Below are 27228 nucleotides of genomic sequence, written 5' to 3'. Positions count from 1 at the left end.
GCTCCAGCTGCAGGTGAGGCAGGAGTCAGAGAAGTTAAGTGACCTGCCCACAGTCACGCAGCATAGCAGGGTGGGCTGACACGGGGCCCCCACTCACGCAGGCTGTGTGCAGTGGAGATGATGGAAACATCATAAACCCTCGTTACATGAGAGACACCTCCACTGACACCGTCGTCCTCTGGCCTGAGTTCCCCTCTGGGAAGGGGGCGGGGTGGAGCCTTTGATCAAGGGGCAGAGCAGGGTTCACATCTCAGTGGTGAGGCATCCTGGGTGTGCGGAGTCCTGGAGACAGCACTCGGGCTGCTGTCTTGGAGGGACATGAGGCCCCCCAATCTCTACCCATTTCTTCCGGCCTGGGGTCCCTGTTCCCCCAGCCCAGGGCCCCAGGAGCCCTGCATCCTTTCCTGAGCCTGACACTGGGCATGGCTGTGTGGTGGGCTTTCCAGAAGCCGAGAGATGCCACCCACCCGGCCGGCCCTCTGCCCAGGGCCCCCGCTCCCAGCTGGCCCCAGCCGGCCAGGAATCCAGATGTTTCCATGGGTGGCGGGTGGCCAGCCGCCAGCCGAGCTGTCCCCGCCCTGCTGTGCTGGGAGAGGAGCGGGAGGGAGGAGGTTTGGCGTCTTCCGATCTCCCGGGACCTCCTTTCCCAGCTCATGCTCCTAACGTGTTCAACAGATGGCGGGCTGGCCCTTGTTCAGCTATCCAAATAGAAAAACAGGCCTGGCAGCCGGCGCTGCTTCACAAAAACGCATCGGCTGCTTGATCCATCCGGGTGGATGGCAGGCGGGGGCTGAGGAGGCGGAGGTGGGAGGGGCCGCGAGGCAGCTTGGAAACCCCATGAGAAAGTTGAGGAACTGCATTTATTTACAAATACTCAGAACTCTGGCTGTCCCCAGCGGCCTGCCGCTGGGCCCCCATCCAGCCTGCACCCCTCACCCAATGGTGGTTCTGGGAAGACCACAGAGCCCCCTGCAGCCCAGCTGGCAGGCCCAGAGCCTGGTGAGGGCGGAGGTTGGAGGGCACAGCGGTCACGTCCGGTTGTCACAGGCCAGATCTGCATTCGAATCTTGTACCCACCCCACACACACCACGCCCTCCTGTGCTGTGGTGCCCTGACCTACAAATGTGGAGCCAAGTGGTCGTGTCCGGACCCCCCTGCCCCATGGGAGGTGACCACATGTCAGCTCAGTGATGTGGGCACACAGAGCCTTCATTCCAGGCCAGGCTGGGGACCCACAGGAAGTGGGAAGGCAGGGGCCAGCCATCTGGGGCACGCCTGCTGGGGTCTTGCTCCTCCATGGTGCAAGTCAAGTTGGGGGCCGCCCCTCTGCTCTGAGCCTCACCCCCTCCTCCGAGAGGGGTTCACCCAAGACCTGCTTCCACGGGTGCAGGCAGTGGGTCCTGAGGAGGAGCCCTCCTCACCTTCTCCTGAGGCCAGAGCAGAAGGGAGTTTAGTGATGGGGAAAAAAAACCCAAATCCCCTGGGGGCATGGTCTTGGCTTAATTCCCAAGCTGTAGCAGAGGAATTCGAGGCCCAGAGAGGTAGTGCATCTTGCCCAAAGTCACACAGCAAGGCTGGCCATTGGCCTTCCTGCCTCACATCTGAGCACCCTCATGCTCTGACCTCAGCCAGCAGCCAATCCAAGCTGGTCCCACCCTCCCCGCAGGCTAACCTGCCCCTGCTGCAGCGGGAGCTCCTGCACTGCGCCCGCCTGGCCAAGCAGAGCCCTGCACAGTACCTGGCCCAGCATGAGCAAGCCCTGCTGGATGCTGACGCCTCTTCCCCTGTCGACTCCTCGGAGCTCCTGCTGGAGGTTAACGACAACGGCAAGAGGAGGACCCCCGACAGGTACCTAGGGGCGCAACAGGCAGCGCCCTCCCCTTCTGACTCCTGAGAGCTGCCCTCCTGCCAAGGATCAGCGGGCGCCCAGTGCCAGAGCTGAGAACACAGGTGGAAACCGTGTTGTGTTCCGTGGCCGCAGCCACTGGGCTGGTCAAGTTCAGCCTTAACTACACAGGCTGATCACCAGGAAGCCATGCTGTCCGGCCGTGGCAAGGCCTCCTGAGGACTCAGAGGCCCCTCACCCCACCCCTGGAGGACAAGGGAGGAGGCAGGAGAGAGTCTGCCTGGCAGGAGTTCCCTGTAGGTGTGCCTGAGTGTCCAATGGCCTGAGGTCCCCAAGTGCCTGGGCTGACGCCCACTGCTGGGTCACAGCGCGGGTGTGTGTCCTGCTGCCAGGGAAGGTTGTCTCTTCCCACTCTTTCCAAGAAGACCCAGGCACCCTGATTCCCAAGTCCCAGGAGCCTGCACCCCTGAGGAGGAGGGGAGAGGGGGCGCCAGGCCTCCAGCAGGCAGGTCTGTCTCCCGCTCGCTCACTCTGTCCACGCCCCTGCCTCCCTCTCTCCCCTTGGTCTGTGGCTCGTGGTCCCTTGACCACTGTCCCCACCTGCTCTCTGGACCAGGACCAAAGAGAATGGGTCAGACCGGGACCCACTGCACCCAGACCACCTCAGCAAACGGCCGTGCACACTGAGCCCCGCCCAGCGCTACAGCCCCAGCAACGGGGTGCCCCACCCACCACCACCCCCACACTACCGCCTGGAGGACATGGCCATGGCCCACCACTTCCGGGACTCCTACCGCCACCTTGACCCCCGGGAGCTGCGGGAACGCCATCGGCAGCTGGGTGAGTGGTGTGGGCAGGGGTGGCCAGGGCAGCTGTGTGTACCTGCAGGCGGGCGCTGCCTGGACACGTCTGTCTGGAAGGAGGGACATGAGAATACGGTGCAGAGGAAGGGTCTGCGCCCCACCCCAGCTGCGCTGCGCCCTGAAGCCTGAGGGACAGTCATCTTTCGAGACTCCTTACTGGGGGGCAACCCAACATCCCCCAAGCCTGGGAAGACCCCTCTCCATGGAGGGAGGGGCACCATGGCTGCAGAGGTACCTGTCCTCAGGGACTTAGAGCCTCTCAGGGTGCATGGTAGCCAGGAAACACCTGGCACCTGGGGGCCCCCAAGTCATAGGAGCTGTGGCCTCGCCTCCTAGGCCTGGGTGCCCCAAGGGAACATGAAGGCACTGCTGATCACACACAGCCAGTTCTGCCCTCTAACGGGACGGGCATCAACACCAAAATACCAGATCTGTAGGGGGTGGTCCCTGAGCAGAGGAAGGAGATGAGAGAGACTGGGCACTGGGGCCACACCCCTGGGTGCAGGACTGCCTGGTCCTCTGAGCTCTGAGATTCCCTAGGTGTGCCCCTGGGCAGGTCACGGCACCCCCACCCCCGCACACCTGCAGCCTCTCTGCTGATTGGTCTATGAGCAGCCCTGCCCTTGGGACATGAGGGGTTGATAGAGGCTGGGTCCAGAGTGGGTGCCATAGGGCCCAGCTGTGCTGGTGGCAGGGTGACAGCTCTTGGTGGAAGTCTGGTTGGCACTGTATGCTTTCCTGGGCTCCGGAAGGAGGCACCCCCAATGTGTTCTGATACACCTGTGTGATATGTTAGCCTGCCCACATCACAGATGGGCAGACTGAGGCCCAGAGGGATAATGGACATGCCCAAAGTCTCTAGCAACGACGACCAGCCTTCTGAGCCTCCTCTGTGCTGGTCAAAGAGATGAATAACACCAGCCTGCAAAGGCTGCCCCTGAGACAGAGGCCCGGGACACTAACCAGGGGCCCAGAGGTAGGGTCAGCAGAGGCCTTGCCCCTTATCAGGCCGTCTCCCCTCCTCCTCCCTACAGGAGCTGCCAGGGCCTGGGCCCAGGCAGCAGGTGACAGCGTCTGGCTCCCCACGGCCAGGTCAGGCAGGTGCTAATTCCCATCCGCTTCTGCTAACGCAAAAATAAACGCCAGCTGTCAGGCAGATCTCAGCCACTATTTTGGTTGGGGCGTTGGCGCGGGCCCCAGCTCCACGGGCAGCAGGGCAAGGCGGTGGGTGGACAGCAGCCTGTGGCTACCACCTCCCACCTCAGCTGCAATTTGAGGAGGCATTTTGGGTTTGGGGACCAAGAAAGGCCTAAGTAGACCCCAGCCCAGGAAGCATGGAGCATGCTGGGTCACAGTGAGGGTGATCGTGGTCGGTATTTCAAGCAGTATAAGAGGAGAAGCTGTGAGAACGCCAGATGCTGCCCTTCTGGCATGAATTTCTCAGCTCATGGTTGTTTTGTTTCTGATTATGGGGTGGGGGCATCCCATTGTTTCAGTCCCTGGAGCTGTACCAGCCAGTGGCTAAGAGCACAGCCCCAGCGCCAGTCGACCTTGCTTGACCTTGGTCAACATGTCCCCTTAACTAGCCTCAGTCTCCTCATCTGTAAAGTGGAAATAACGGCAGGAACTCCTCCCCCAGAGGATGAAGCAGGGAAGAATGGGTAAAGCACTAAGTACAGAGCCCTCCTCCATCCACACCGGGGACTCTCCCCTCCCACTAGGGAAGCAGGGAGGCTGGGAAACTGAGGCCACAGGTAAGACAAGGGGCCCAGGCCCCATGGGGAATGAGTGCCAGGGCTTTTGACTTTTCCAAGCCCCACTGTTTCCCAGGAGACCACACTTGGAGCTGCTCATTTGAGGCCCAGCAGATTAAGCCGTGCACCCCTCTTAGCAAGCGGGAGCTCAGCCCGGGAGCTCAGCCCAGGGGCTCAACCCACGGAGGGGAACAGGCCTTGCCAGCCCTGCCCTGTGGACTGACAGTCTGCTGGGTGATTGAGAATGAACAAGGAAGCACCTGTGATTACTAAACAACCAGAGATATATAGAGCTTAAGGAAATCTGGGAGCCCAAGGCTGCTGAGGAGGAAGGAGCCTGCCACCTGGGCCTTGGAGGGTGCATAGGAGTTCAGCTAGCTCAGAAAAAGCAGTAAAGTGTGAGTTGAAGCCAGGCAGCCACAAGGAGACCCTGAGCAGTGGAGACGCCCCTTAAGTGAGGCCCACAGCCACTTCTCTGGCAGCAGAGGGCAGAGAGAGTGGCTGGATTTGGGGGAGGAGACAGAGTAGTCAAAGCGAGGGATGGGGACACCGGTTTCTTCCTCTCTAGCATGAGTAGAGGAGAGGCCTATTCCTGACCCACCCCACCCAGGGCGGTGGGCAGAGAGAGGGTCAGAGCCCTGGGTTCCCTTCCTCACCTCCCCACTTTCCCTAGGAGGACACAGCCTGTGGGTGGGGCCTGGGGTGGAGGCGTGAGTAGGGGCGTGGCTTTATTAGCAGGGGCGGGGCCTGAGCGTCTGCTCCCTCCTCAGCAATGCACGGATCCCGGCCTGAGGAAGTGATTGACCACAGGCTCACGGAGCGCGAGTGGGCGGAAGAGTGGAAGCACCTCAATAACGTGAGTGTCCAGGCTCAGGCCACGGGGTGCTGCAGCCACTCCAGGCGCTCGGCCCAACCTGCAGGGGCTGCAGGTGCAGGCCGCTGTGCCCTCCCTCAGGCCTGTGCCCACGCCTCTGCTTCCCCTGCACTCCTGTCCAGCCCTCAGAACACTCCCCCCTGGGCCGCCATGGACTGTCTCCCTGAGGAAGGTCCCTTGGCCATGAGGGTTGGTCCCCTTTGACACCATTTTCAGGTTGTGCCTGCAGCCCAAGAGAAGGGTGGTCCCCAGAGCAGCGCTGATCCCTCTGCTCCACGGGGCAGACTGCGACTCCAGGGCTGCAAGGAGAGCTCCAGCTCTGGGTCCTGGACAGTCTCCCCACCAGTGGGAGCCCTGGGTGCCTCCCCAGTCCTTGTCCAGGTGCTCAGGGATCTTTCGCAGCAGCAGAAAGTGGCTTTCCAGCCAATGCCTCAAGAGCCGTGGGCAGGTCACATGGTCGGGTGGACCGGGCCGGAGTGTGGGACAGTGTCCCCGCTGTCCTCCTCTGTGTGCGGCTCACCCACTGTGGGTGCCCACAGCTCCTGAACTGTATCATGGACATGGCCGAGAAGACGCGGCGGTCATTGACTGTGCTGCGCCGCTGCCAGGAGGCCGACCGCGAGGAGCTCAACCACTGGATCCGGCGCTGCAGCGACGCAGCAGAGGACGGCAAGAAGGGCCCTGGGCAGACCGCCCGGCCCCTCAGCAGCTCTGTGGGCACAGAGGGTGCTCAACTAGGTGAACGGGGGGGCATGTGTGGGGCCGATGCAGGGGAACCAGGGGCCGGGCCATCACTGATCATGGCCCTGCAGGGAAATTGCACCCAAATCGCCACACCTGAAAAAGAAGGGTCTTCGGCTGCACAGACACTGCCTGACCTGCAGGGATGCCCAATTCTTGGTTCCAATGGGACAGGGGCTTGGCACTGGGAGGCCCCCAGGGGCCTGATGACCATGGAACCTGAGAGAGGCCATCTCGGCCCAGCTCCCAATCAAATCCGAGGCCCATTGCTCCCGACAATCTCCCTCCATGACATTGCCCTGTTCCCCCCTCCACCAGCTGCAGAGACAGGGTTTCCCCCATGTGTACCTCAGGGACCCCCAAGATCACTCCCACACCCTGCCCGCAGGGCCCAACCGGGCGTGGCCCTGTCTTGTGTGTGACGCTGGTGCCCCTGTTTCAGATGTCCACCGGGACTTCATGCCTCGGACCCTGTCTGGCTACATGCCCGAGGAGATCTGGAGGAAGGCAGGTGAGTGGGGATGGCCTGGAGCCCCAGACTCTCCCACCCTCCCCGTATGCTGGAGGGACCCAGCAGGGCCTTCCCAGGCCTGCTGACCCACTCTCCACCCTCTAGGGCGTGGCACTCTGCACACAGTAGAGGGCAGGCTTTGGAGATTCCCCCACAACCATGCCTGCCTGCCCGCTCCGGGGTTGTGGGCAGGGGAGACCCAGCTGGGCTGGCGCACGAGACAAACAGCCAGAGGTGTCCTTTTCAGAGGAGGCAGTGAATGAGGTGAAGCGGCAGGCAATGTCAGAGCTGCAGAAAGCCGTGTCTGACGCTGAGCGCAAGGCCCACGAGCTCATCAGCACAGAGCGTGCCAAGATGGAGCGGGCCCTGGCCGAGGCGCGGCGGCAGGCATCCGAGGACGCCCTCACTGTGGTCAACCAGCAGGAGGACTCCAGCGAGGTAGGGTCGCCCCCCACCCCTGCTCCTAGTCCGGGGCGCCACCCCAGGTCCACCACCTCCCAGCCATATGACCTTGTGCAGCCCCAGGGCCTCTTGACTCCACGTGGCCTGGTGAGCTGGATCCTGTGGGTGTCCCCATTGTACAGATGTGGAAACTGAGGCCTCCAGAGAATGTCTGGCTCACCCCAGGTCACTCCCCAGGAAGTGGCAGGACTGTTGTTCAAACCCAGGCTGGCTGACACCAAAGCCCACGATCTCTCTGACCCCTGAAAGCAGAAGGGTGCACAAGTCACCATCCTGGCTCCTGTGTGTCTGGGAGCTGGACTGGTCCAGAGGGGCGGGTGGGAACCCTGGGTGACCAAGTACATTCTCTCTTTGTCTGAGAATGGCTCGGAAGGCAGAGAGGTGAAGAGGAGGGTGCGGCCCATTTCAGGGGCCCCTGGACTCTCTTCAAGGAGGGTACTTCTCCAAAATCCCCTGGGCCTGTCTGTGCTGGGCCGGCCCTGAGAGGGAATGAGGAGATGACTCCCGGTCAGGTGGTGCCCATGTGCATCTCTTTTCCACTGCGCTCTCAGCTGGAGCAGACAGACCTGACGGTCTGAGGGGCCAAGGGAGTGGGGACGCAGGAGGATGGCCTGTGCTGCTTCAGGCCATGGACATGCATGGGGGGGACGGTGGGTGTCAGGGAAGCCCATAAGCAGGGTCGTCCATCCGGGAAGTCCTGGAGGGAGTGAGCTGGCAGGAATGCAGGGAGCAGCGAGGGCGGGAGCTGGGGGCACACCTGCAGAGGGTGGCCAGGAGGAAGCTTGGGAGGCTACCTGGGCACGTGGTCCTTCCTCCTAGGACAGCTTGGCTTCCCCACCCCACAGCCCATGCTGCTGCCTCTGGCCTTTTGAAGGTAGAATCCGTGCCCACCTTCTGCTCACGTGGGTGGCTGGGGTCATTGCTTGTTCCAAAACAAAGGAGCAGAGGCCCAGTGGTAGGGAAAGGACTTCAGCAGCTGTGGGCACTCACCACCCCTTTACTCTGCCCAGGCTATGATATTCTGGTATCAAAGCCCTGGCAGTGCCAGGAGGGATTCCTGAAAGATCCCCTTTGGAAGGGGCCATGGCACACCATGAACCTGTCTGGGGTGGGCTGGGGTGGTGGGAGCCTGTCCCCCAAGAGTGGCCCAGCCAAGGGGCCATATCTGCAGAGGGTCACCTGTGAGCCTGGGAGCGTTGAGTTTTTTTCTCTTCTTGCTCAGTGATGCCTTGGCTGGGTTTGAGCTGGTGTGTTTGGAGCGTGTGCCTGGTCTGTAGCTGGGTGGGTGCTCGGGGGAAACAGGGAACGAGCCCAGGCCACCCTGATCGTCCCCCCTCACCTCCAGAGCTGCTGGAATTGCGGGCGCAAGGCCAGTGAGACGTGCAGTGGCTGCAACGCGGCCCGCTACTGCGGCTCCTTCTGCCAGCACAAGGACTGGGAGAAGCACCACCATGTGTGCGGACAGAGCCTGCAGGGCCCCGCAGCCACCGTGGCCGAGCCCGTGCCCGGACAGTCCGACACCGCCACAGGCCTGGGCCCCTGCCTGCCCCCGGCCGCTGCCAGCCCCAGCGAGGCGGGCTCCACTGGGCCTTCCCGCCCTGGCTCCCCTGGCCCACCCGGCCCCCTGGACGCAGCGCCCCGCTGACCCGCCAGGGCCTGATGGCCATCGAACTGCCCAGCCCCGCCCGGCCCGCAGGACGCGCACGCAGCCCTGGGAGCCGACTATGGGAGTCACCGCTGCTACTGCTTCTCTCCAAAAGAAAACAGAACCAACAAGACTGCATCCACACGACTTCCTCAGCTACCTGACGATCACACCTCGACCTCTTCCGAATCCTCAGAAGCCCCCTGCTGAACTTTAGGCGGCGGATGGACGCCGGCCAGAGGTGACCAGCTCATCCACAACCGCCTCTCTTTCCCTGTCTCGCTCTCTGTCTTGTTTTTCTCTCTTTATGACTTTCACATACTTTCTCTTCAATGAAAAAATCGAATTGTTTGGTGGCTTATATTTTCATTGAAGAATTTTGGGGGACTTTGTGGCAAGAGAGCTACTCGGAAATGGACAAAGAAAACTGGGGTTTTCTCCCCTTGCCTGATTCAAAAGGGAAAAGGAAAACTGTTCTTTCATAGCTGGAGATCCGAGCCGCCAGTTCACAGAAACCACCTCAGGGGTGTGTGGCCAGTGCGGTGAGGGTGGTGAGAAAGATGTCAGACTCAAGTCGTAATTTTTCATTTCAGATTTTTTTCTCCTTTAATGTCAAATTCTTTGGCTTTAAGTAGAAATCCAAAAAGTTTTTTAAAAAAAGAAAAAAAGGTAAAGGAAGCATGCTGCAGTCCATGGGGTCGCAAAGAGTCAGACACGACTGAGCGACGGAAATGAACTGAACTGAAAGGAAGCATACCTGTAAACTACCTTGCCAGCTAGCTAGCCAAGGACGCCGGACACACCTCTGCTCCAAAGGAAATCCAAAAAACATACACAAGAAGTCAAAATCCAAAATTTTGTTGTCACTGCCAAAGGATGTTTTTCACTGTTTTCCTCCACGCCTGGGCTTGTTCCAATGTCCGTCTTTTCTCTTGCTTTGATTCTGTTTGGGGGGCGATGGGGTATTGGGATTTGGAGTGTTTTGTCCAACAGGAAGCAACTTGTTTCTTTTCAACTCCATGGCAGCGCCTCCGCTGGGGCCAGGTGGGGTGGGCAGTGAGGCCCTCGGCACCCACACGTGTGTGCAAGTGTGTGTGTGGATGTGCACTGGGACGCACCCAGCATGTATCTGCACACACTCAGGAAGGGTATCTTGTCCATCCTCACACCCTCTGTGAATTTCCATCACATTTCATCCTTTCCACTTGTGAAAAAAGTGCTATGTGTCCTTCCGAGAAAGAATATAATTCCGAGACAAAACTGTGACAATCTTTCGGGTTGATTCTCGACTGCTTTTCTGAGCGCGAGGAGATAGCCACCACGCCTTCCACTGCTGCTTCTCCTCGTCCTCCTCTACCTCTGCTGCCCGCTACACGAGCCTGCCACCCAGCCCGTCTCTCCATCCCAGCCCCCATGTTTCCTGCAGCCCCTCTCTTGTCTTCACACTTTTGCAGAAAAAGGGAAAAAAAAAAAAACACAAAGAAAAGCAATTTGCCCTCCCTGCACCTTCTGGAGACTTGACCAGCTGTATATAACCCTACATTTTTGTCCAGCTCTTCCTCAGGGGATGGTCTCTCTGAAGTCCCCACCCCATGCCTCACCCTGACCCCCATCCCACTCGCTCCCCCAGCGATCTCAAGGAGGAAATAAAGAAATAAGGAAATTCTGATCTGTACTCAGTGGGAGAACAAACAGCAGACACGGTCTCTGATCGGGGTTTTACTGCATGGCTGTAAGAAGTTCCAGGACTGGAGTGCAATAGTGACCAGCTACTGAAACCCAGAGCCCAGGGGCCTGCCGAGAGGCAAGAAGTCAATGGTATATGATAATGTGAATGTATATAGTCCTTGCAGAGGTCCAAATGATGATATTCATGATGATGATAATAAAGAAGAGATGTTTGCCAAATAAAAAATTAAGAGAAACCATGGAAGTATGTAAAGAATAGGAACTAGGTTTTCAGAGAAATCCAAACTGTGGTCCTCCAGGCAGCAATGTGTGTGTTGATCACTGTTACTTTCCAGAGTTGTGAGAACTTATCCTTTGAGTACTGAGAGGAAGGACTCCATCCGGTCGCCACAGACCAGGTGCTGTTCAAACCCCACCTGGCAGGAGCCCTAACGCTGACCGCCCAGCTAGACCTCTCGCCCTCCAGGAAGCCTGTGAGCTGCGCAGGGCTGCCAGCCTCTCAGAGGCTTGCTTTTGTGGGTTTCAGAAGAGCAGGGGCCGTGTGGGATTCAGGCCCTCATGAGGCACCTGTCACGTGTGCAGTCTGCTCTCTTACAAGTGCTGAACCTGTTGAAGTGGCAGTTTTGCACATGCTATGATGCAGGCCCACCTCCCCTTGGCCTCTGTTCCTATGAGGTTGCAGGTAGGCGGGAGCGGGTGGTGCCCAGGGCAGCCTGGGGTCTGGTGGGGGGGTCCGAGGCCCTGACGTCAGGACTACTGCAGCCCCGCAGGTGGGCTTGGCTGGCCTCTGCTCCTCTTCAAGGACAGGCAGGCACACCAGGGGTGGTGGCACATTGGCCAGCTGGTGGCATCAGTCCAGACCCGCCTGCAGGACCAGACCACAGGCTGAGGGTCTGAGCTGGGGTGGCCCCTCCCACCGCAGCTGTTGGGAAGAGGTCGCTGCAAGCCCCCCGGGGAAGGCTGTCTTCCTGGTGTGGCCCCCACACCCATATCTCATACACTAAGACCTGCCGCTGGCCGGGGCTGCAGAAGCCTCGCGTGAAGGGCTGGCCACAGGCCGACAGATGGAGCCCCTGCTGGCAGCGAGTGGCCGCAGGGTCTGAGGGTGGTGGCCGGGTGGGCAGCACAGTTGAAGGCTGAGGCCCAGAGCGGGAGGGAGGGGGTGTCCCAATGGGTGCCGTGTCAGCAGATCCCAAAGGTATGGGCCGGGTCACACAAGGCAGGCCTCCTCCGTGCCCTGGGAGCCTGTTTCTGTTAGTCGGTGCGTTCAGGCCCTGCTTGAGGAGGCAAACTCAAAATGAGTAGCCCTGGTGGGAGGGGGACTGGGGGGTCCGTGTTTTCCCACAGTTTGCATCTACAGCAGCTGCTTTTCTTAACCCAAGAGGATGTCTGGACAGAAGGGGTCCCCCTCCTCTCTCTGCCCCGAGGCCGTCCTGCCCTGCTACCTCTGGGCTCTCTGGTGGTTGGTTCGTGTGGAGATCTCTTCCCAGGAGGCCCAGATTGGACACACTGGTGACCCCAAAGCTCTGTGGGATGCGGCTGCTGGCTGAGCCTGCCTCCCCGCAAGTCAGACCGAAACAGCAGCTTTACCCCATTCTGAGGCCAAAGCAAGGACAGGAGGGCAGAAAGAGGTGGGCAGCAGCCACAGCTGCCAGCCCACCAGGCCACACCAGGGAGGATGGCAAGGCCAGGGTGGCAGATGCTGGCCCGGGCCCCTGACTCCCGTGTGGAAAGCCCCTGGTGTGAGGCCCTTCAACCTTGCCCACCCCCTGTGCTCTCTGGTCATTCTCCTAGGATGTGTCACTGTTCCCAGGTGGTGTCTGTTGGCAAAGACCAGTGCCCCCAGTTCCCTGTGGCTGGCACAGCCCAGACCCCGTCGGAATCAGGAGGCTTCCTGTCCCCATGGCCCACCAGAACCAAAGGAAAGCCTTGGGTGTTACAGGGCAGAGAGGAGAGCTGGAGAAAGCCTCAGGGCCAGGAGGGTATGGGCCATAGGACAGAGGAGCCGGTCTTCTGAGAAGGGGCCAGGAGGGGGGCCTTCCTTCTGGTTTCATCCCAGTGACACTGTGGAGAGAGGTCAGGACTGGCCCTGACTCCCTCCTGTTTGCCAGTTCTTCCAGAGTCCAGGTCTAGGCACCACCCACCTTGCCTGGCCCAGTTCTGTACACGTGTGTCTGCCCATTGTTTTGCCCATCTCTTCAGGCTATCTGTTGACTATCTGTTGATATTCTAATTATCTATTGATGCTTTTATCAGTTCATCCCTCTGACCAATCTGGTCACCTCTCTGGCCATCCAGTCTCTCACCCATCCGTCCATCCATCTGTCTGTCTGTCCATTACTCTTTGTCACCTAGTCCCCCATTCATCCTTCCACCATCCGCCCGTCTGCATGCCATGCATGTGTCTCCATCTAACCCACACAACCACGCCTCAGTCCACCCCAGCCAGGACCCAGTGTAGCACCAACACCCTCAGTGACCCAAAGCCACCTTGGCCATCCCTCCCAGTCCCCCTCCCATGGAACCTGGCCTGCTCCAGGAACAGGCCAGGTTCTACTATAGGCATTGTGGGCAGATTGGACCGACGCTGTAGCAATAGCTCTGGCCAGTCTGGGCCCGCCTGGCAAGTGTGGTGGCTTTGGGCCAGGAGAGGTGCTGGAGGCAGCCCATACAGCTGCTCAGGGGCCCTGTGACCCCGGCTGTCCATCAGGGAGGCACATTCCCTGGCAAGACTTGGACACTGCTGGGGGGAGATGGGGGGCGCGGCGCCTGCTGCTTTCCTTGTCACCAGGGGTCACTGCCTGGAGGCATCCACAGGAAGGGAGGGAGACAGAGCCCCAAGCTGGCTGGCAGCAGACACCGGGCTCCCGGAGCCCCTTCTCTGGCTGCTCGTTGTTGGCCCCACCTTTCCCTCTCGCCTGTCTCTCATCTGGGGGTCCCAGAGCTGGGAGTGAGCCCCTCCAAGCTGGAGAGCAGAGAAGGAGCCCCGCACAGGCTGATGAGGCCGCTGTTCCCAGGACCCTGGAGGCCTAGTGCAGTCCCCACCCCATCTCTCGCTGGCCCCTGCGGCCGCATACCTGCCTCCAGGCCCCCACAGCCCACAGATGTCTTCCAGTCCCCGCTCCCCCCACCAGATTTGTCCTGCTGGCCGAGGAGGAGGCGGAGGAGTCGAGGGGCCTGGACGCCCCACATGGAGGAGGCCTGGGGAGCCGGCTGTCTGGAGCAACCCATACAGTCCAAAGTGTTCCAGAAAACTCTGTCTGCCTGCTTCCTGTTCTTTTCATTTCAATTAAGTCAGCCCCTGGGGCGCCTCACCAGAGACCCCTATAGCAATAATGCAACGTCGGGGATTCAGTGGGAGCCTGACTTTAAACATCTGAATGGAGGGCTAGGGGCCCAGTCAGGCCAGGCTCCGCGGGTGAGGAGCTCCGGCAGTGGGAGCCCAGCCAGGCACATCCACACACAGCCTGGTGGGGAAGGACTGACTGTCCACTTCCTCTTCTTTTTATCTCACGCTATGTTTTAATTCTCCCAAAGGGGTCAGGCTGTCTTCCTCAGTGCTGGGTGGGGTCCTGGCAGCTGCCCTCCCATGCCCCCCATCTCTCTGTTCGAGGCCCCGTGGGTTCTGTGTCATGGAATAAAGCCGCCATTCGCCAACACGGGCTCCGCGTCTCCTTGAGTGTCCGGCAACTCCTTCTAGGCCCATTTTACACAGATTTGTGTGGGGGTCTTTTCAGGGCCAGGCAAGAGGGACAAGACCCTGACTCATGAGGATGGATGAACATGTGACGAAGGGTGGGAGTATCAGCAGGATGGGGCAGATGACTTGCCTCCTGAGTTCTGGGCGGGCTTGGGGGGGGGGGGGCGCCGAACACCCCTCCCTGCGGCCGTGTGGGCACCACCCACAAGCTCTTGAGGGTGGACGCCAAGGGAAGGGACACCTTGACCCCACAGAGCCGGGATGTCCCTGCCGTAGTGTCCCGGCTCACAGGGCAGGTCCTGCCCAGAGTGGGTGTCCCGGGCTAGGGCTTCGGGCTCCGGGGCGGTCCTGGGAGGAGGCTGTTATTAATACTCCAGCCCAGCCTGGAACATGGTGTATTCTGAACGGCGTCACTGGAAAGGCCAGCGTGGGGGCGAGCCTGTCCCCACGCCAGGCGGCTGGCGGGAACCCCAGCGGGCCTGGTGCGTCAGCAGTGCCGGCACAGAGGGGATGACAGCAATTTTCCATTGCAGAGATCTGAGTTCAGAGGAGCCTGCCGGGCCAGGCCGGAGTCCAGCCGGCCCTTGGCTCGGACACAGCCGCCATGCTGTCGCTCAGCCATGTGGAGGTAGAGGGAGGTGCCCAGGCCAGAGCCCCTCCATGGAGTCTCAGCCCGCAAGTGAGGGGAGCTGACTGCCCTGAGCTGTGAGGGAGACCTGCGGCAGCCGCACTTCTGTCCTTGTCCACCAGCTTCGGGCCGGGGCCACGTCCTCAGCGCTGCCCTTGAGGCGCTCTGGCCAGCCAGGGTGGGAGGACCTGGGGACATGTGCCTGACACAGGACCGACAGAGGCCTGGGCACTGTAGCCACAAGAGGGAGCAATCAGGAGGGCTTCCTGGAAGCAGCAGCACAGTGACAATAGTGCCCCGGGGGCCTCAGACATGCAAGTGCATAAAACCATGTGCAGCCAAGGGGAGAAGAGCTGTCACAGGCAGGAGGGCTGGGAGCTAGGAGGCCATACCTGTAGGCTGACAGGCAGCTCAGGCCGGCTCCTTTCCCTCCGGGGCCGGGGTGGTGGAGAGGGGATGATGCAGCCTTAGTTCAGCTTCCCCAGAGGTGAGAACAGAGCCACGAGGAGAAAGGCAGCCACCGCGGGCCCCACAGCACACACCTCGTCCTCCCACCTGTGGCCCCCCCAAGGTCCACAGGCTTCAGCTCTCCCGTCCCCCAGCTCTGCATCCCAGGGAAGAGACCCCAACTGGTCCAAGGGGACCTACCAGCTACGGCCTGGAGGGTGCGATACGGGCTGGGTGAGCAAACACTCAGGAGGATGCCACACCAGGGTGAGAAGAGGCCAGAGCAGCTGCTGGGAGGGGAGACCGGAAACCAGGGCACCCAGGGACACAGGCCTGCAGCCATTCTTGAGGAGAGTGAGGGCAAGAGGCCAGGATTTGACAAGCTGCCGTCAAGCCCCTGGTATCGACCTGATCTGCACAGGCCTGTGGTTTTGTCAAGCGTTCCCATCTAAGAGCTACAGTTGAGGGGGGAGGGTCCGTGGGGGATCCAGGGGGGTCAAGAGGAGGGATGTCTCTCCTCTGGCCCAGTACCCCACTCTGCAAGACCTCTGACCCCGTGGCACCCAACCCCCACCCCCAGACCTTTGTTCAAGCTGTTCCCTCCACCGAGGCCACGCTCGCCTCGGCTCTGCCTGACCCAATCTGGGAAGGCTGGCTCAAACGCCACCTCCTCTGGGAAGCCTGACCCCCGTGCCCCACTTTCGCTTCTGCACACTCGGATAACTTGCTCGTGCCTGTGTCATGCTAACGGTGGTCGACCACTGGAGGTATGATACAGCAAGGCGTGTGGACAACAACCTCATAGACAACCCCATCGTCAACAACTCCTGCATCCTGGCGGGAGAGGCTGAGCTGTGGGGGGCTGGACCTCCCAGCCCCACCTCAGCTGCACCCTCTCCATCTCAAGTGCCTCAGAGGGGCCGCCCCATGAGGAAGAAGGGCCCGGGACAGGGCTCTGGCTTCTGATCCCTCAGGGCCCAGAAGCCACAGTGGAGGCTTGGCCCCAGCCAGGAGACCGCTGAAGCCTCTAGTGAGAACACCTGGCCTGGGAGGGCAGGCTTAAAACCCAGGAGGGCGCGGGCAGGTGCTGGCGTGGAGTGAGCCTGGAAGCCTGGCCTGCCCCATACCCCTGCCGCCATGTGGCCCTTCCTCAGCCGTGCCCTCTTCCCTCCCCCTACTGAGGCCTGGCTCCAGAGGGCTTCCTCAGACCCCGAGGCCCAGGGCTGGGGGGCCTGGAGCCCAGCTGAGAAGACCCATCTGGGCCCGGGGGCTGGCGGGGAGGAGGAGGAGATGGGGGAAGCTGAGGAAGACGATGAGGAAGATGCCGGCTTCCTGCTGTCTCTCTTGGAGAGGGAGGGCCTGGCTGAGTGCCCAGTGCCTGACCAGGTAACCACTGAGCAGAACGCCTGGGGGAAGCCAGTGGGATCTTGGGAACTGGGAGAACCCGGTGCCTGGGGCCGGGGGATAGACTGCTGCAGCTCTGCCTCCAGGGGTCAGAGGGCCACTGTCCCCTGCCTGGAGGAGGGCATAGGTACACCCGCAACACACAAGCTGGAGAGGCCTCTGTGTGTTGGGGTGTATAAAAGGGGCTTTCTGCATGCCCATGTCCTCACGGCTTCCCTCGCCCCTCTGGGGAGCCCCCAGAATAACCTGAGGACAGGCAGGCCCATCCCCTCTGTCCTTGCTCCAGGGAAGCCTAGGGGCCGTCCCACCTCGAGGCTCAGCCTGGGCCATGTGCTGGCAGGAGCTGGAGGCCATCAGACTGAAGCTGTGGGCCATGGAGCAGGCCCAGGGGCCAGAGCTGCCCAGGGTGCAGGACCTGGATGAAGGAGAGGAAGCTGCCGGGGCCCTGCTGGCCAGGCAACTACTGAGTCCCAAGACAGGTAGGAGCCAGCAGGCCAGGCTGACCGCTGTCCTAGGCCATGGGCCTGAGTCCTCGGTTGCATGGCTCTGAGCACCCCTTTCCTGGTAAATTGGGATGAATGGAAACTCCCAGGGAGAGGCTGGGGTTTCCAGGAGGTCCAGCCTGGAAGTGGGGCCTTCTGGATAAGCCCCAAGAGGTGGTCTTCTCCAAGAGCCCCCAAGAGATGCAGGTGCACCTCTTCCCGGAGGAGTGAGGACTGACCCAACCAGGTGGGGTGTCTGCCCTTAGCAGCTGCCGGGAGGCCCCTGCCCAGGACAAGCCCTGAGTCCTGAAGCCCCTTTCTCCACAGACAGCCCCCTGGAGAAGGCAGAGGCTGACCACAGATCCGTCTACGTGGGCAATGTGAGTGAAGGGAGGAGGGCAACTGCAGCCCCCTCTTGGCTGAGAGGATTAAAGGAAGGGCGAAGGGCCGTGTTTCAGGGGCAGACTCCAAAGCCACACAGGCCTGCGGGGGAGAAACAGGAGGAGCGTCTGATGAAGGGGCATCACCAAGACCGAGCGGAGACCCTCTGTGGTCAGATCCACTGTGGCCTGGGTTGGGGGTCCGATGAGGAGGCTTCCCCGAGAGAGAGTGTGGACCCTTTGTGGCCAGAGCCACTGTGGCCTGGGATTCAGGGTTTCCACATGCAGAAACCTGTGAGCAGATCACCGGCAATGAGTTCCGCTGGGAAAAGCCACACACAGACACACACAGACACACACAGACACACACAGACACACACACACAATTCCACTGGGAAAAGCCACACACACACACACACACACACACACAGACACACACACACATAGACACACACAGACACACACACACACACAATTCCACTGGGAAAAGCCACACACACACACACACACACACAATTCCACTGGGAAAAGCCACACACACACACACACACACACACACACACACAATTCCACTGGGAAAAGCCACACACACACACACACACACACACACACACACACACACACACCCCTGCCTAGGCCAGTGAACTTGGGGAGCGTTCCTCTGGGTTTCCAGTCCCCTCCTCCAACAGGAGTGGAGGACAGGGGCCCAAGCTACTACCCCTCACCTCAGGGCCCAATCAACCCCTCTCTACCAAGAAAACGTGCAGCAGGAGCCCCTGGGAGGGGGAGGCCAGTGCACGAGGGCCCCCACCATGCCCCATACCTGACAGGTGGACTATGGGGGCACGGCCCAGGAGCTGGAGGCCTATTTCAACCACTGCGGGGAGATCCATCGGGTCACCATCCTGTGTGACAAGTTCTCTGGACACCCCAAGGGGTCAGTGTGGGGCCTTGGGGAGGGGACCTCGAGGAAGGGTCCGGTGCCCGGGGAGGACAGCTGTGCCTGGGTAAGCATTGCCCTTACTGTCCCCTGCTCCATCCCAGCTATGCCTACATAGAGTTTGCCACCGAGAGCTCGGCCCAGGCCGCTGTGGAGCTGGACAAGAGCATCTTTCGAGGCCGGGTCATCAAGGTGTGTGTCACTGCAAGGCGAGGGGGTGGGGGTGGGGCGAGTGGCAAGGACACACAGCTGCCCCAGCCTGGCCCTTTGCCAGTCTCTGGTGTTTGGGCACATTTGCTGGACTGCAGGGGGAGGCTTCCTTCCTGACCCAGACCTCACCTGCAGGGGGAGATGCTGGCTTGATTGAGGCTGTGGCTGGACTGTTGTGGCCTAAGTGGGGATCTTGGGACGATTGGGACCAGGCTAGGGTCTGATACCTCAGGCAGCCTCATGCCCTGGGGCTGCCAGGGCCTGGTGGGTGCTGGGACCTATGTTCACCTGCTTAAGAGCCTTCAGCAGGGAAACCCAGGAAGGCAGCTTTAGCCTTCCTCTCGTCTAGGGGTCGGGAAGAGGATATGAGAACAGAGATCTTAGGCGGACTGGGCCTTTGTTTCCAGGTGCTGCCCAAAAGGACCAATTTACCAGGGATCAGTTCCACGGACCGCGGAGGCCTCCGAGGACACCCAGGCGCCAGAGTGGGATCCTTTCCCCACAGCGGCCTCCAAGGCGGGGCCCGTTTCAGGCCACGAGGGCGGAGCCGGTGGGCGGGGCCCTGGGAGGGCGGTAACCTATTGGGGCGGGGCGGGGCCCGGCGGGCGGGGCGGGGCTCGGTGGGCGGAGCTCTGGAGGCCGCTCACCTCCCGTTCTCCTTCCCGCAGGGGACGCGGAAGAATCTCACCGTGGTTTTCTCCGTATTGAAGTGAGGGCCGGATATTGAAAGTGGGGTTTGCCGCTGGGTCAGGAATCAACAGCGGTGCTCCTAAGAATAACTTCCCCGCACCCTTCATTCCTCTGGAGGACTGCCGGACCCCACCGAGGCTTCCGTGCACAGAGCGGGGCACAGGGTGGGCCTGGCGCGGATGCTAGTGGGGGCTGTGGAGGGCATAGGACGAAGCTGTGGGCAGGTGAGGTCCGGGCACCACGGGGTCAGCGCCGGCTTGACTTACTCAGGGATGTTCCACTAACGCCTTTTATAGAAAAGTAGAAATATATATCTTATTGGTAAAGCCTAAATTATTAAACTTGAATGTTTTTTAAAAGCACATGGCAACAGTGTCCCCTTTATGCGCTTCACTTGGACTTTGTTTCCTCGGGTGCAGAGAAAGCAGTTGATGGGGGTCTCAGTCTGAGCCGCACGCTAACAGCCAGCGGGCAGCCCCCTCACACCATAGGGGCAAGCTGTTGGGTGTCTTCACCCCACGTCTGGTGGCCTCTGGGATGCATGCTCGCCCCATGATGAGGGACAGCAGGAAGGTGCACCTGGCACAGGCCCGGCCCTGGTGAGACCTGAATGCAGAGGTTTCCATGCTGGGCCCCTGCCTGTTCCCCACACCCCCACCCCAGACAGATGCCCCACTCTCTCCCTCAAGGGGCAGTGTGCACTGATTAGGGTCAGCTCAGAGCTGAGAAAGGAAGCTGTGGGTCTGGGCTGCAGACACACTCGGTCACGGCCTTAAGTAACTAAAAAAACCTCTCCGTGGGCTTCTCTAAAGCAACCCTCTTTGCCTTGTAATCTTTCAGTTATCAGCTCCTCAAGTTTCGAACACAGCTGCTCTGGGGCTCCAAGCCCCAAAGGTCCCCAGTCCCTGGTGTCCCCTTTATAGCACCAGTGAAGACCGCATTCTCTCTGGAGGGCAAGTAGGCCTCTGCTCTCCATCCACCTGTCCATCAGGCCAGGTTCACATTCCCCTGCTGATCTGGGGTCAGCGATGGTTCTTATAGAGGAGTGAATGACAACCCCCCCCCCCAAATACTTCTGCATCGTAATCTCCAGTGCTTGTAGATGTGATCTTATTTGGAAAAGGGGTCTTTGCAGATGCAACTAAGCATCAGCTGGGTGGCCCTAAACCCAGTGACACAAACTGGATATGAGACACACAGAGAAAGCAATGTGGAGACAGCAGAAGCTGCAGTGATGTGTCCATAAACCAAGGAGCCATGACGATTGCTGGCCATCATCAGAAGCTGGAGAGGCTGAAAAGACTCTCCCTCACAGCCTCCAGGATGAACCAGTCCTGCCAACCCCTCGGTTTCTGACTCTGCCCCCCAGAACCGTGTGAGAGAATAGATTCTATTTCTACACACCCACCAGCACACTCACACATACACACCACTGCCCACCCCTGGAGAAGGTGGGTGGGAGGGGCTGAGTGGCAGGGCCCTTGCCAGGACCATGTACACTTAGGGGGCTGCCAGGGAGACAGGCTGCCTGCACCACACCCTGGAGCCGAACTTCGTGAAGCGCCAGCTCCTGCTGCTCCACACTTGAGGTCAGTGCCCTCCTTGGCAAGCAGGCTACACAATGTCACTGTGCATGTTACTTTTCTCTTTTTAGAAAACGTGTATTTCTTTGGCTGTGCTGGCTCTCAGTTGCGGCACGTGGGATCTGTTGCAACTTGCAGGATCTTTAGTTATCGCCAACTCTCAGTTGCAGTGTGTGGGATCTAGCTCCCTGACCAGGTAGTGAACCTCACCCCTGCAGTGGGAGTGTGGAGCCTTAGCCACTGGGATGACCAGGGAAGTCCCTGCATGTTACTTTTTTGTAAGTACCTGCTGACAGGCCATCTACCCCAAGGAACTGGTCCTTTTTCAGAAGTACCTTCTTAATCTCTTTTGTATGGCCACTTCAAGGAGAATGGACCCAGGAGGCTCTCCTTTCCCTTGGATTTCAGGACTGAGCAGCCCACATGGGCGGCCAGGGCTCCGACCCACACTTCCTTGCTGCTAAGTCACTTCAGTAGTGTCTGGCTCTGTGTGACCCCAGCCCACCAGTCTCCCTCGTCCCTGGGATTCTCCAGGCAAGAACACTGGAGTAGGTTGCCATTTCCTTCTACAATGCATGAAAGTGAAAAGCCAAAGTGAAGTCGCTCAGTTGTGTCCGACTCTTAGCGACCCCATGGACGGCAGCCTACCAGGCTCCTCTGTTCATGGGGTTTTCCAGGCAAGAGTATTGGAGTGGGGTGGCATTACCTTCTCCTTCCTTAGCTGTGCCCAGAGGAAGCCAAGACACACAGCATCCTCTTGGTCCATCTGGCCTGGCACAGAAGGGAGAAGGAATGCTCATGGGGAGGGAAGACCAACTTCAACAGAAATCACTGGTGCAACAGCCAAGAGCTGAGTAGGGGCTGCATCTGACAGGGCTCAGCCCTGGAGGGAGGATGGGCCTGGGGCAGCAGGGGACGAACAGGCAGGTGGGCTTCGTTGAGGCCAGCCTCATGGTACAGAGAAAAAAAGTTAAGGTGAAAGTGCTATCTGACAGTTCTGTTGGCAAAGGCAAGCAGATTACTTCTCTTATTTTCTCAGGCTGAAAATGGAAATGCATGTGAAAACCCTTAAATGTAAAGCAATTTATGGGTTGGTCTGGCTCCACCCAAAGAAAAACCCGAATAGTGGTAGCTTCAACAAGATAGGGGTTTTATTTTTTAATTAAAAAAAAAAAAATGCTGAACATCCAGGACTGGTATGTCAGCAAAGACCCAGACATTGCCTAGTTTTCTGCTCCCCATCCTTAGAGGATGAATCTTGTCTGCATGTTCTCAAGATAGTTTTTAAAGCTTCAGCTATCACATCCAAGTTCCAGGACAGAAGAAGGGAAAGAGTGAAGGTACTGCCAGCTACATCCCTCTTTTAAGTATCTTTCCTGCAAGTGCCTCCCAACACCATCCACTTACACACAATGACCTACCCATGTGAGGACAGGAAGTATATTTTGTCTGACCAATTGTCCCCAATAACACTGGGGACCTATTAGTAAAGAAACAAGACAGAATGGATGTCAGCTTAGCAAACTGCAATCCCTGCTTCGGTCATTTCCTCAGGCAGGAGAGATTACTAGTAACAGCTCAACCAGAGATCTGAGGATGAACTGGGGAGAAAGCCCACGTGAAGATGGCTGCATCAGCCCCATACCTGTTGATCACACTTCTCAGCCCTCATCTAGATCCTATGATTCCATGTGCGTGCGTGCGTGTGTGCGTGCATGTGTGTGTGTAGGATGGTGGTGGGGAACCTGGGACTTGTGTCTTTCACACACACTCTGAGCTTATTTTTTTTATTTCTGTAATTATAAAAAAAAAAAATCTCATCTGTGCTAGTAAGCCCAAAGAAAAGCAGAGCAGAATGCACCCCAGATCTAGCCCTGGGCTGCCAACACTCACAGATCACACCTTCCCCACTCCCAATGAGTCTAAACCACCTTTCTCCTGGCCAAAGACCCCCTCCAGAGTGACTGAGGGGGCAGAAGGGGACTCTCAGAGTTTGCTCATTTGATGCCCACCAGCAGTTGATGAGATGCTAGCTACACGGTCTCTGGAAGGCAGCCTTCCAGGATGGAGCAAAACCAGAAAGGGGAAGCCCCACCCCCAGGGGAAGGTGTGTAGGCCATCCCACATGCCCCTCTAATTGGGCTCTGGGCACAGGAGGCTGACCCCTCCAGACAAGCCCACCTTCTCAAGTCACTGGGGGGGCACAGCCAGGGCATTGATGCAGCAGGGTGGCCGGTCTACAGGTCTTCTGCCCCTCCCTTCACAGCCTCTTCAGGGCTCCAAGCTCCAGGAGCTCTTGCCACCAGGCTTTCCCTGCCCCTTCGTGCCTGGTGGGAACAAGAGTTCCTGTTGCATCTGGTCCCTGATCAGCTCTGTCCCCTGTAAAGTCCCATGTAAACTCTTTTTTTGGGGTGTAGTACATAGATTGCAGGATCTTAGTTCCCCCACCAGGAATCAAGCCTGGGCTCCCTGCAGTGGAAGCTCAGAGTCCTAATCACTGGACAGCTAGGGGAGTCCCGAAACTCTCTTTAATTCAAGCCTCCGCTGTCTCAGAAGGAAAAACCCAAAGCTGATCTCACAAGGCCTTTAGTCAACATGTCCCGAGCATGAGGCCCTGCCCCCAGCGACCCCCCAGGAGAGGCAAGTGAGATGAACAGACATCTGGACAACGTGGTTATGTACAGAACCCTTCCTTCCAGCCAGGGGCTGCAGAGCTCTGCTCAGCAGACCTGGATCATCATGGAGGTCACCATGCCATCGAAGGCCCTGCAGAGAGAAACGGACCAATCAAACAGGCAGACCTACACCCGCCTTCCATCCCCGGCTGGCAGAGACGTCAGTCTTCCAGGTCTGGGTAAGTGAAGCTGGCTCAGGCCCGCGTGTGCATCCTCCCATACTGGGTGGTGAGAATCTGAGTCTCCTGCTTCACTCCTGTGCGACTTTCTATAGAGCTGCCCTGGCTGGGTCTCCAGTCAGGGGTGGGACCCCGGATGACCCAAGACACAGTGTCACCACTGAGAGGAGGTGCCACAGGAAAGGTCTGGCTGGAGTCACTTGTTGGGAATGCAAGGAATTCCCAGAAGCAGTTCTTGAGCACATATGCAAGAATGCTTCTTTGGGAAACATCTTTTTTGACATTCCAGTGTTTTGTCTGCGTTTAACTGAAGGCTATTTGGAAGCTATCTGTAATCTAATTTTCTAATCATCCAAGTTCAATCTCAAAGACAAAATCAGCACTGGCAAGAGAACATTTTCTGCCGGAAGGCTCCTGTCCATATGCCTGGGCCCTCACTGGGATCTGGGGAGGCGCTTCAGTACCTGCTGGGCGCACCTGGAAGACCAGATGGACAAGCTCTGCCCCCGCCCTGCTCCCCAACTCCCCTTCTGTTTCACGTGTTGGAGATCCTCGTAAGCATTTGTTTGGAAAAACAGGGTTCTGCCATTTCAGAACAGCTGCCTTAGAGGCACAGTGCCTTTTGCTTAAAAGACCTTCCCTCTCTCCGTCCCTCTCAGAATTGCTGTCTCTCAGCAGGGCAGGGGTTACCAGAGAAGGTGCCACGCCCACCTGGACTGAATGCGGTCCCCCGGGTTATAGAAGGGGTTGCACATCACGTCTGTGTAGGAGTTGTGCAGCTTCCGGAACATCTGAAACAAGAAGCAGCAACATGTTTACTTCACATGGACGCACAGCTGCTGCCATGCTGGGGGCTTCTCAGCATTTCTAAAGAAACAGGGAAAATCAAGTCACTGGTCCCCACACTCACACTGCGGATCTCGTTGTCTCTGAGTGCCGTGTTGGAGGAATCCACCACCATGACAAACTTCACCTTGGAGTTGGTCACGTAGCCATATCTGCACAGCTGGTTAGGGAATTCGCTCTTAACACAGGGACTCATCACTGCAGAGTCTGTGAGCGTAGGGCCACCTGCACATGTCCCCCAGCTCCTCAGGAGGTGCATGACAACCTGCATCACAACATCAGCCCTGGGCTGGGCCTGTCTTGCAGTGCCAGGAGGACACAGGGCCACGCCGGGTGTGACCGGACACTTCCTTATACAGCTTCTGGTATTTGCTGGAGAAGCAGAGGGCAGGCAACTAAGGCCTGTCACAACTCAAGTCCTGGGGCGACCTGCCCAAACCCTGGAGCACCTCACCCTCTCTCTGCATCAGTTCCCGGCCCCAGAGAGTTAACTGCAAAACCAGAGGTTGCACAAACGAGGTGCAGTCAGCCTAAGGTCCCCACATCTCGAAAGGCCACTTTGTCTTGTGGACCAGTGGCTCCCAGGCAGTGACACTTGGCAAGCTCATTACTATTAAATACTTGTTGGAATGTCTTTGAACTCCATGCGTTTTGGAGTAACTTGTCCTGAGAACTGTTCAAGATCTTACAGTGACAAGTGGGGCTGAGCCTGAAAAAGAGATTAGTGAACGATGACCCCTGGCCACCCCTGGTGGCCCCACTGGGACGGCACGGGAAGGCGTCCTTGCAGGCATGATGCTAGAGTTCCCAGTCCCTCCACAAACTCCAGGGACAAGTGAGGACTGTCAGAATTCTCCAGGCAACTCAAGCCTGGCTGTTCCCACATCATCCTCCTAACTGAAGAAAAAAGGGTATGAGATCCTAATTGGTCTCAAGCTGCTCCAATTCCCCACTGGTCAAAAGCCCACATCTTTTTTCCTTTCCAAGTGAGGTTATAAGATGCGTTTCAAGGGGACCTGATGCTACAGTGCACCCTGAGACTGCAAGAAATCCTCAGACTTGAAGTCGCTGACAGACACAAGGATACACCTTGTAGTCTTCTGTAGGATAGAGCAGGCCCAGGTAGAGCTCCCTCTGGTCCACCAGGGCCTTCCCCATGGCAGAGATCTTCTCATCCACCACATCCAGGGATGTGTGCACCATGTAGTGGAACTTGAGCTCATTCTCCGTGGGGACGCTGCGGATGTAAAGAGGATAATTCTGCAAGAAAAGGGTGATGGTGGCTCAAGTGACAAGGATCCCCCCCTGGGTGCACTGGCCCAGAAAACAAGGCCCCACCCTAGCCGGTGCCTTTCTCCTGACTCCATGATCCCATGATGCTGGCTGTTTCCCAACATGCCAACTCCTGCAATCATCACCTGGGCAGAGGCACTGGCAGACTCATTCTAGACCCTTCAAGAGTCAGCTCAGACCTCCATCTCTGCAGAGCCATTTTGGAGTAACCTAACCCTGGAGTTTAAACAGCATCTTTCCACGCTGCCACAGGCCTGGTGCTGCACAAATACAGTGTACACAACACTGCCCCTACCCTGACTGACAGGGATGACATCGGGTGAAGGAGACAGTCCACAAACCCACCAACAAATAATGCAGCACGTGCTAACACAGAACCCAGCATAACAAGAGCTTCACAGGAGAACTGCCTCAGAAGCCTTGTCTTAACAAAAGGTTGTGAGGTTACCAAGGTTCCCTCAGTTGGGGCGGGTGGATGGCCACGCAGCTCAATCGTAGGATTTAGAAAGAGCTTCCTAGAGAAAGTGAAATCTGTGGTGGCCAGTGGAGGGAACGGGAGTGGAGGAGAGGGAGGGAGGGGTCCCAAGTGCAAAGGCCCAGTGAGAGAGCACAGCCTGCCAGGGGAGCTGCAAGTAATTCGTCGGTTGAAGAGGAGGATGTCACTGGTATAGGAGGAAGGTTATTCAGACGTGATCCGAATGAGAAGCCACTGTTGAGATTTTAGGCAGGGGTGTGTCACGGTACATTTATGGCTGCCGAGCGGAGAAAAGCGAGTCAGTCGTCTGAGGTGGAGGGTGAGCGATGGCCCGGCCGGTGGGAGGGCGCGGCGGAGCACGACGGACAGAAGTGGACGACTAGACTCCGGAGCAGGAAACCACAGAGCCCGCCGACGATGGCTGGGCGGAGCGGGGACCGGGACGGAAGAGGAGGACCCGGTCTGTGACGCTCCGGCAGCGGCAGGTGTAGGTCTGCGCGGCGCCTACCCCGGGCCCGCCCGGCCACCTAGGCTCGGCAAAGTTCCGGAACCCACCCTCTGGAGTCCCCGAGGCAGGGAAAGAGGGAAGACGGAGAAAGAGGGTGACGCTGGAGCGGGCCTTGCAGCCCGCGTACCCACCTCCTTGGCGATCACCGCTACGCACACCGCCATCTTGGGAGCCTGACCGGCCGCGTCACATGACGACGACGCCGGTCACGAGGCCAGCCAGGCCCCGCCCCGCTCGCAATTATTCCGGCCGGCCGTGACCCCGCCTTTCCTGTCACTCAGCCGACCTTGCCCCGCCTCCTCTGGTATTCAGGGGCCTGACCCCTCCCTACCCCCCAGCTCTAGTGTAAGAGCCTTGACCCCGCCCCTCCTGTCACTCAGACATCGTGGCCTCGCCCCACCG

At 58.9% G+C, this 27228-nt stretch overlaps 3 protein-coding genes across 8 annotated transcripts in view; 2 read left to right on the top strand and 1 right to left on the bottom strand.

Moving 5' to 3' along the window:
- Nucleotides 1-14043, top strand: part of CBFA2T3 (CBFA2/RUNX1 partner transcriptional co-repressor 3) — an 81472-nt gene extending 67429 nt beyond the window's left edge. For all 5 annotated transcript variants that reach the window (XM_042231559.2, XM_027977745.3, XM_027977744.3 and 2 more), the window contains 7 exons: nucleotides 1668-1849; nucleotides 2464-2687; nucleotides 5235-5320; nucleotides 5878-6076; nucleotides 6522-6590; nucleotides 6838-7028; nucleotides 8398-14043. In XM_042231559.2, the coding sequence (XP_042087493.2) occupies nucleotides 1668-1849; nucleotides 2464-2687; nucleotides 5235-5320; nucleotides 5878-6076; nucleotides 6522-6590; nucleotides 6838-7028; nucleotides 8398-8697 (1251 nt within the window). In that variant the 3' untranslated portion in view covers nucleotides 8698-14043. The remainder of the gene's footprint in view (nucleotides 1-1667; nucleotides 1850-2463; nucleotides 2688-5234; nucleotides 5321-5877; nucleotides 6077-6521; nucleotides 6591-6837; nucleotides 7029-8397) is intronic.
- Nucleotides 14044-16250: 2207 nt separating this feature from the next.
- Nucleotides 16251-19304, top strand: PABPN1L (PABPN1 like, cytoplasmic). Its single transcript, XM_042231363.2, has 6 exons — nucleotides 16251-16971; nucleotides 17375-17427; nucleotides 18258-18364; nucleotides 18472-18559; nucleotides 18985-19150; nucleotides 19246-19304. Exons 1-6 carry the CDS (start codon nucleotides 16299-16301, stop codon nucleotides 19302-19304), a joined length of 1146 nt encoding a protein of 381 aa, XP_042087297.2. The 5' UTR covers nucleotides 16251-16298.
- Nucleotides 19305-21983: 2679 nt separating this feature from the next.
- Nucleotides 21984-27011, bottom strand: TRAPPC2L (trafficking protein particle complex subunit 2L). Of its 2 annotated transcripts, none has more exons than XM_015100411.3 (5): nucleotides 26958-27011; nucleotides 25638-25810; nucleotides 24615-24702; nucleotides 24416-24495; nucleotides 21984-23616 (listed from the first exon to the last, which is right to left on the bottom strand). In XM_015100411.3, the coding sequence occupies exons 1-5, from the start codon at nucleotides 26988-26990 to the stop codon at nucleotides 23571-23573; spliced, it is 420 nt and encodes a 139-aa protein (XP_014955897.1). In that variant the 5' UTR covers nucleotides 26991-27011; the 3' UTR covers nucleotides 21984-23570. The 2 variants fall into 2 exon arrangements, with proteins under 2 accessions (XP_014955897.1, XP_027833544.1); XM_027977743.2 differs by having other exon boundaries at nucleotides 25638-25787.
- Nucleotides 27012-27228: the final 217 nt, after the last annotated feature.

Source organism: Ovis aries, chromosome 14 (assembly GCF_016772045.2).
Source record: "Ovis aries strain OAR_USU_Benz2616 breed Rambouillet chromosome 14, ARS-UI_Ramb_v3.0, whole genome shotgun sequence".
In the NCBI taxonomy this organism is placed as follows: Eukaryota; Metazoa; Chordata; class Mammalia; order Artiodactyla; family Bovidae; genus Ovis; species Ovis aries.
The sequence above is the reverse complement of the archived record's forward strand: the minus strand, read 5'-3'. Positions and strand labels throughout refer to the sequence as shown.

Bases quoted from the DNA above. Each gene is read 5' to 3' on its own strand.
- PABPN1L (XM_042231363.2), top strand. From the start codon at position 16,299: ATGTGGCCCTTCCTCAGCCGTGCCCTCTTCCCTCCCCCTACTGAGGCC. The intron at 16,972-17,374 runs GTGCAGGACCTG...CTTTCTCCACAG, and splicing joins AGGGGCCAGAGCTGCCCAGG to ACAGCCCCCTGGAGAAGGCA. The intron at 18,560-18,984 runs GTGTGTGTCACT...CTTTGTTTCCAG, and splicing joins TTCGAGGCCGGGTCATCAAG to GTGCTGCCCAAAAGGACCAA.
- TRAPPC2L (XM_015100411.3), bottom strand. From the start codon at position 26,990: ATGGCGGTGTGCGTAGCGGTGATCGCCAAGGAG. The intron at 25,811-26,957 runs GTGGGTACGCGG...CTTTTCTTGCAG, and splicing joins TAGCGGTGATCGCCAAGGAG to AATTATCCTCTTTACATCCG. The intron at 24,703-25,637 runs GTATCCTTGTGT...CCAGCTGTGCAG, and splicing joins CCTACAGAAGACTACAAGGT to ATATGGCTACGTGACCAACT.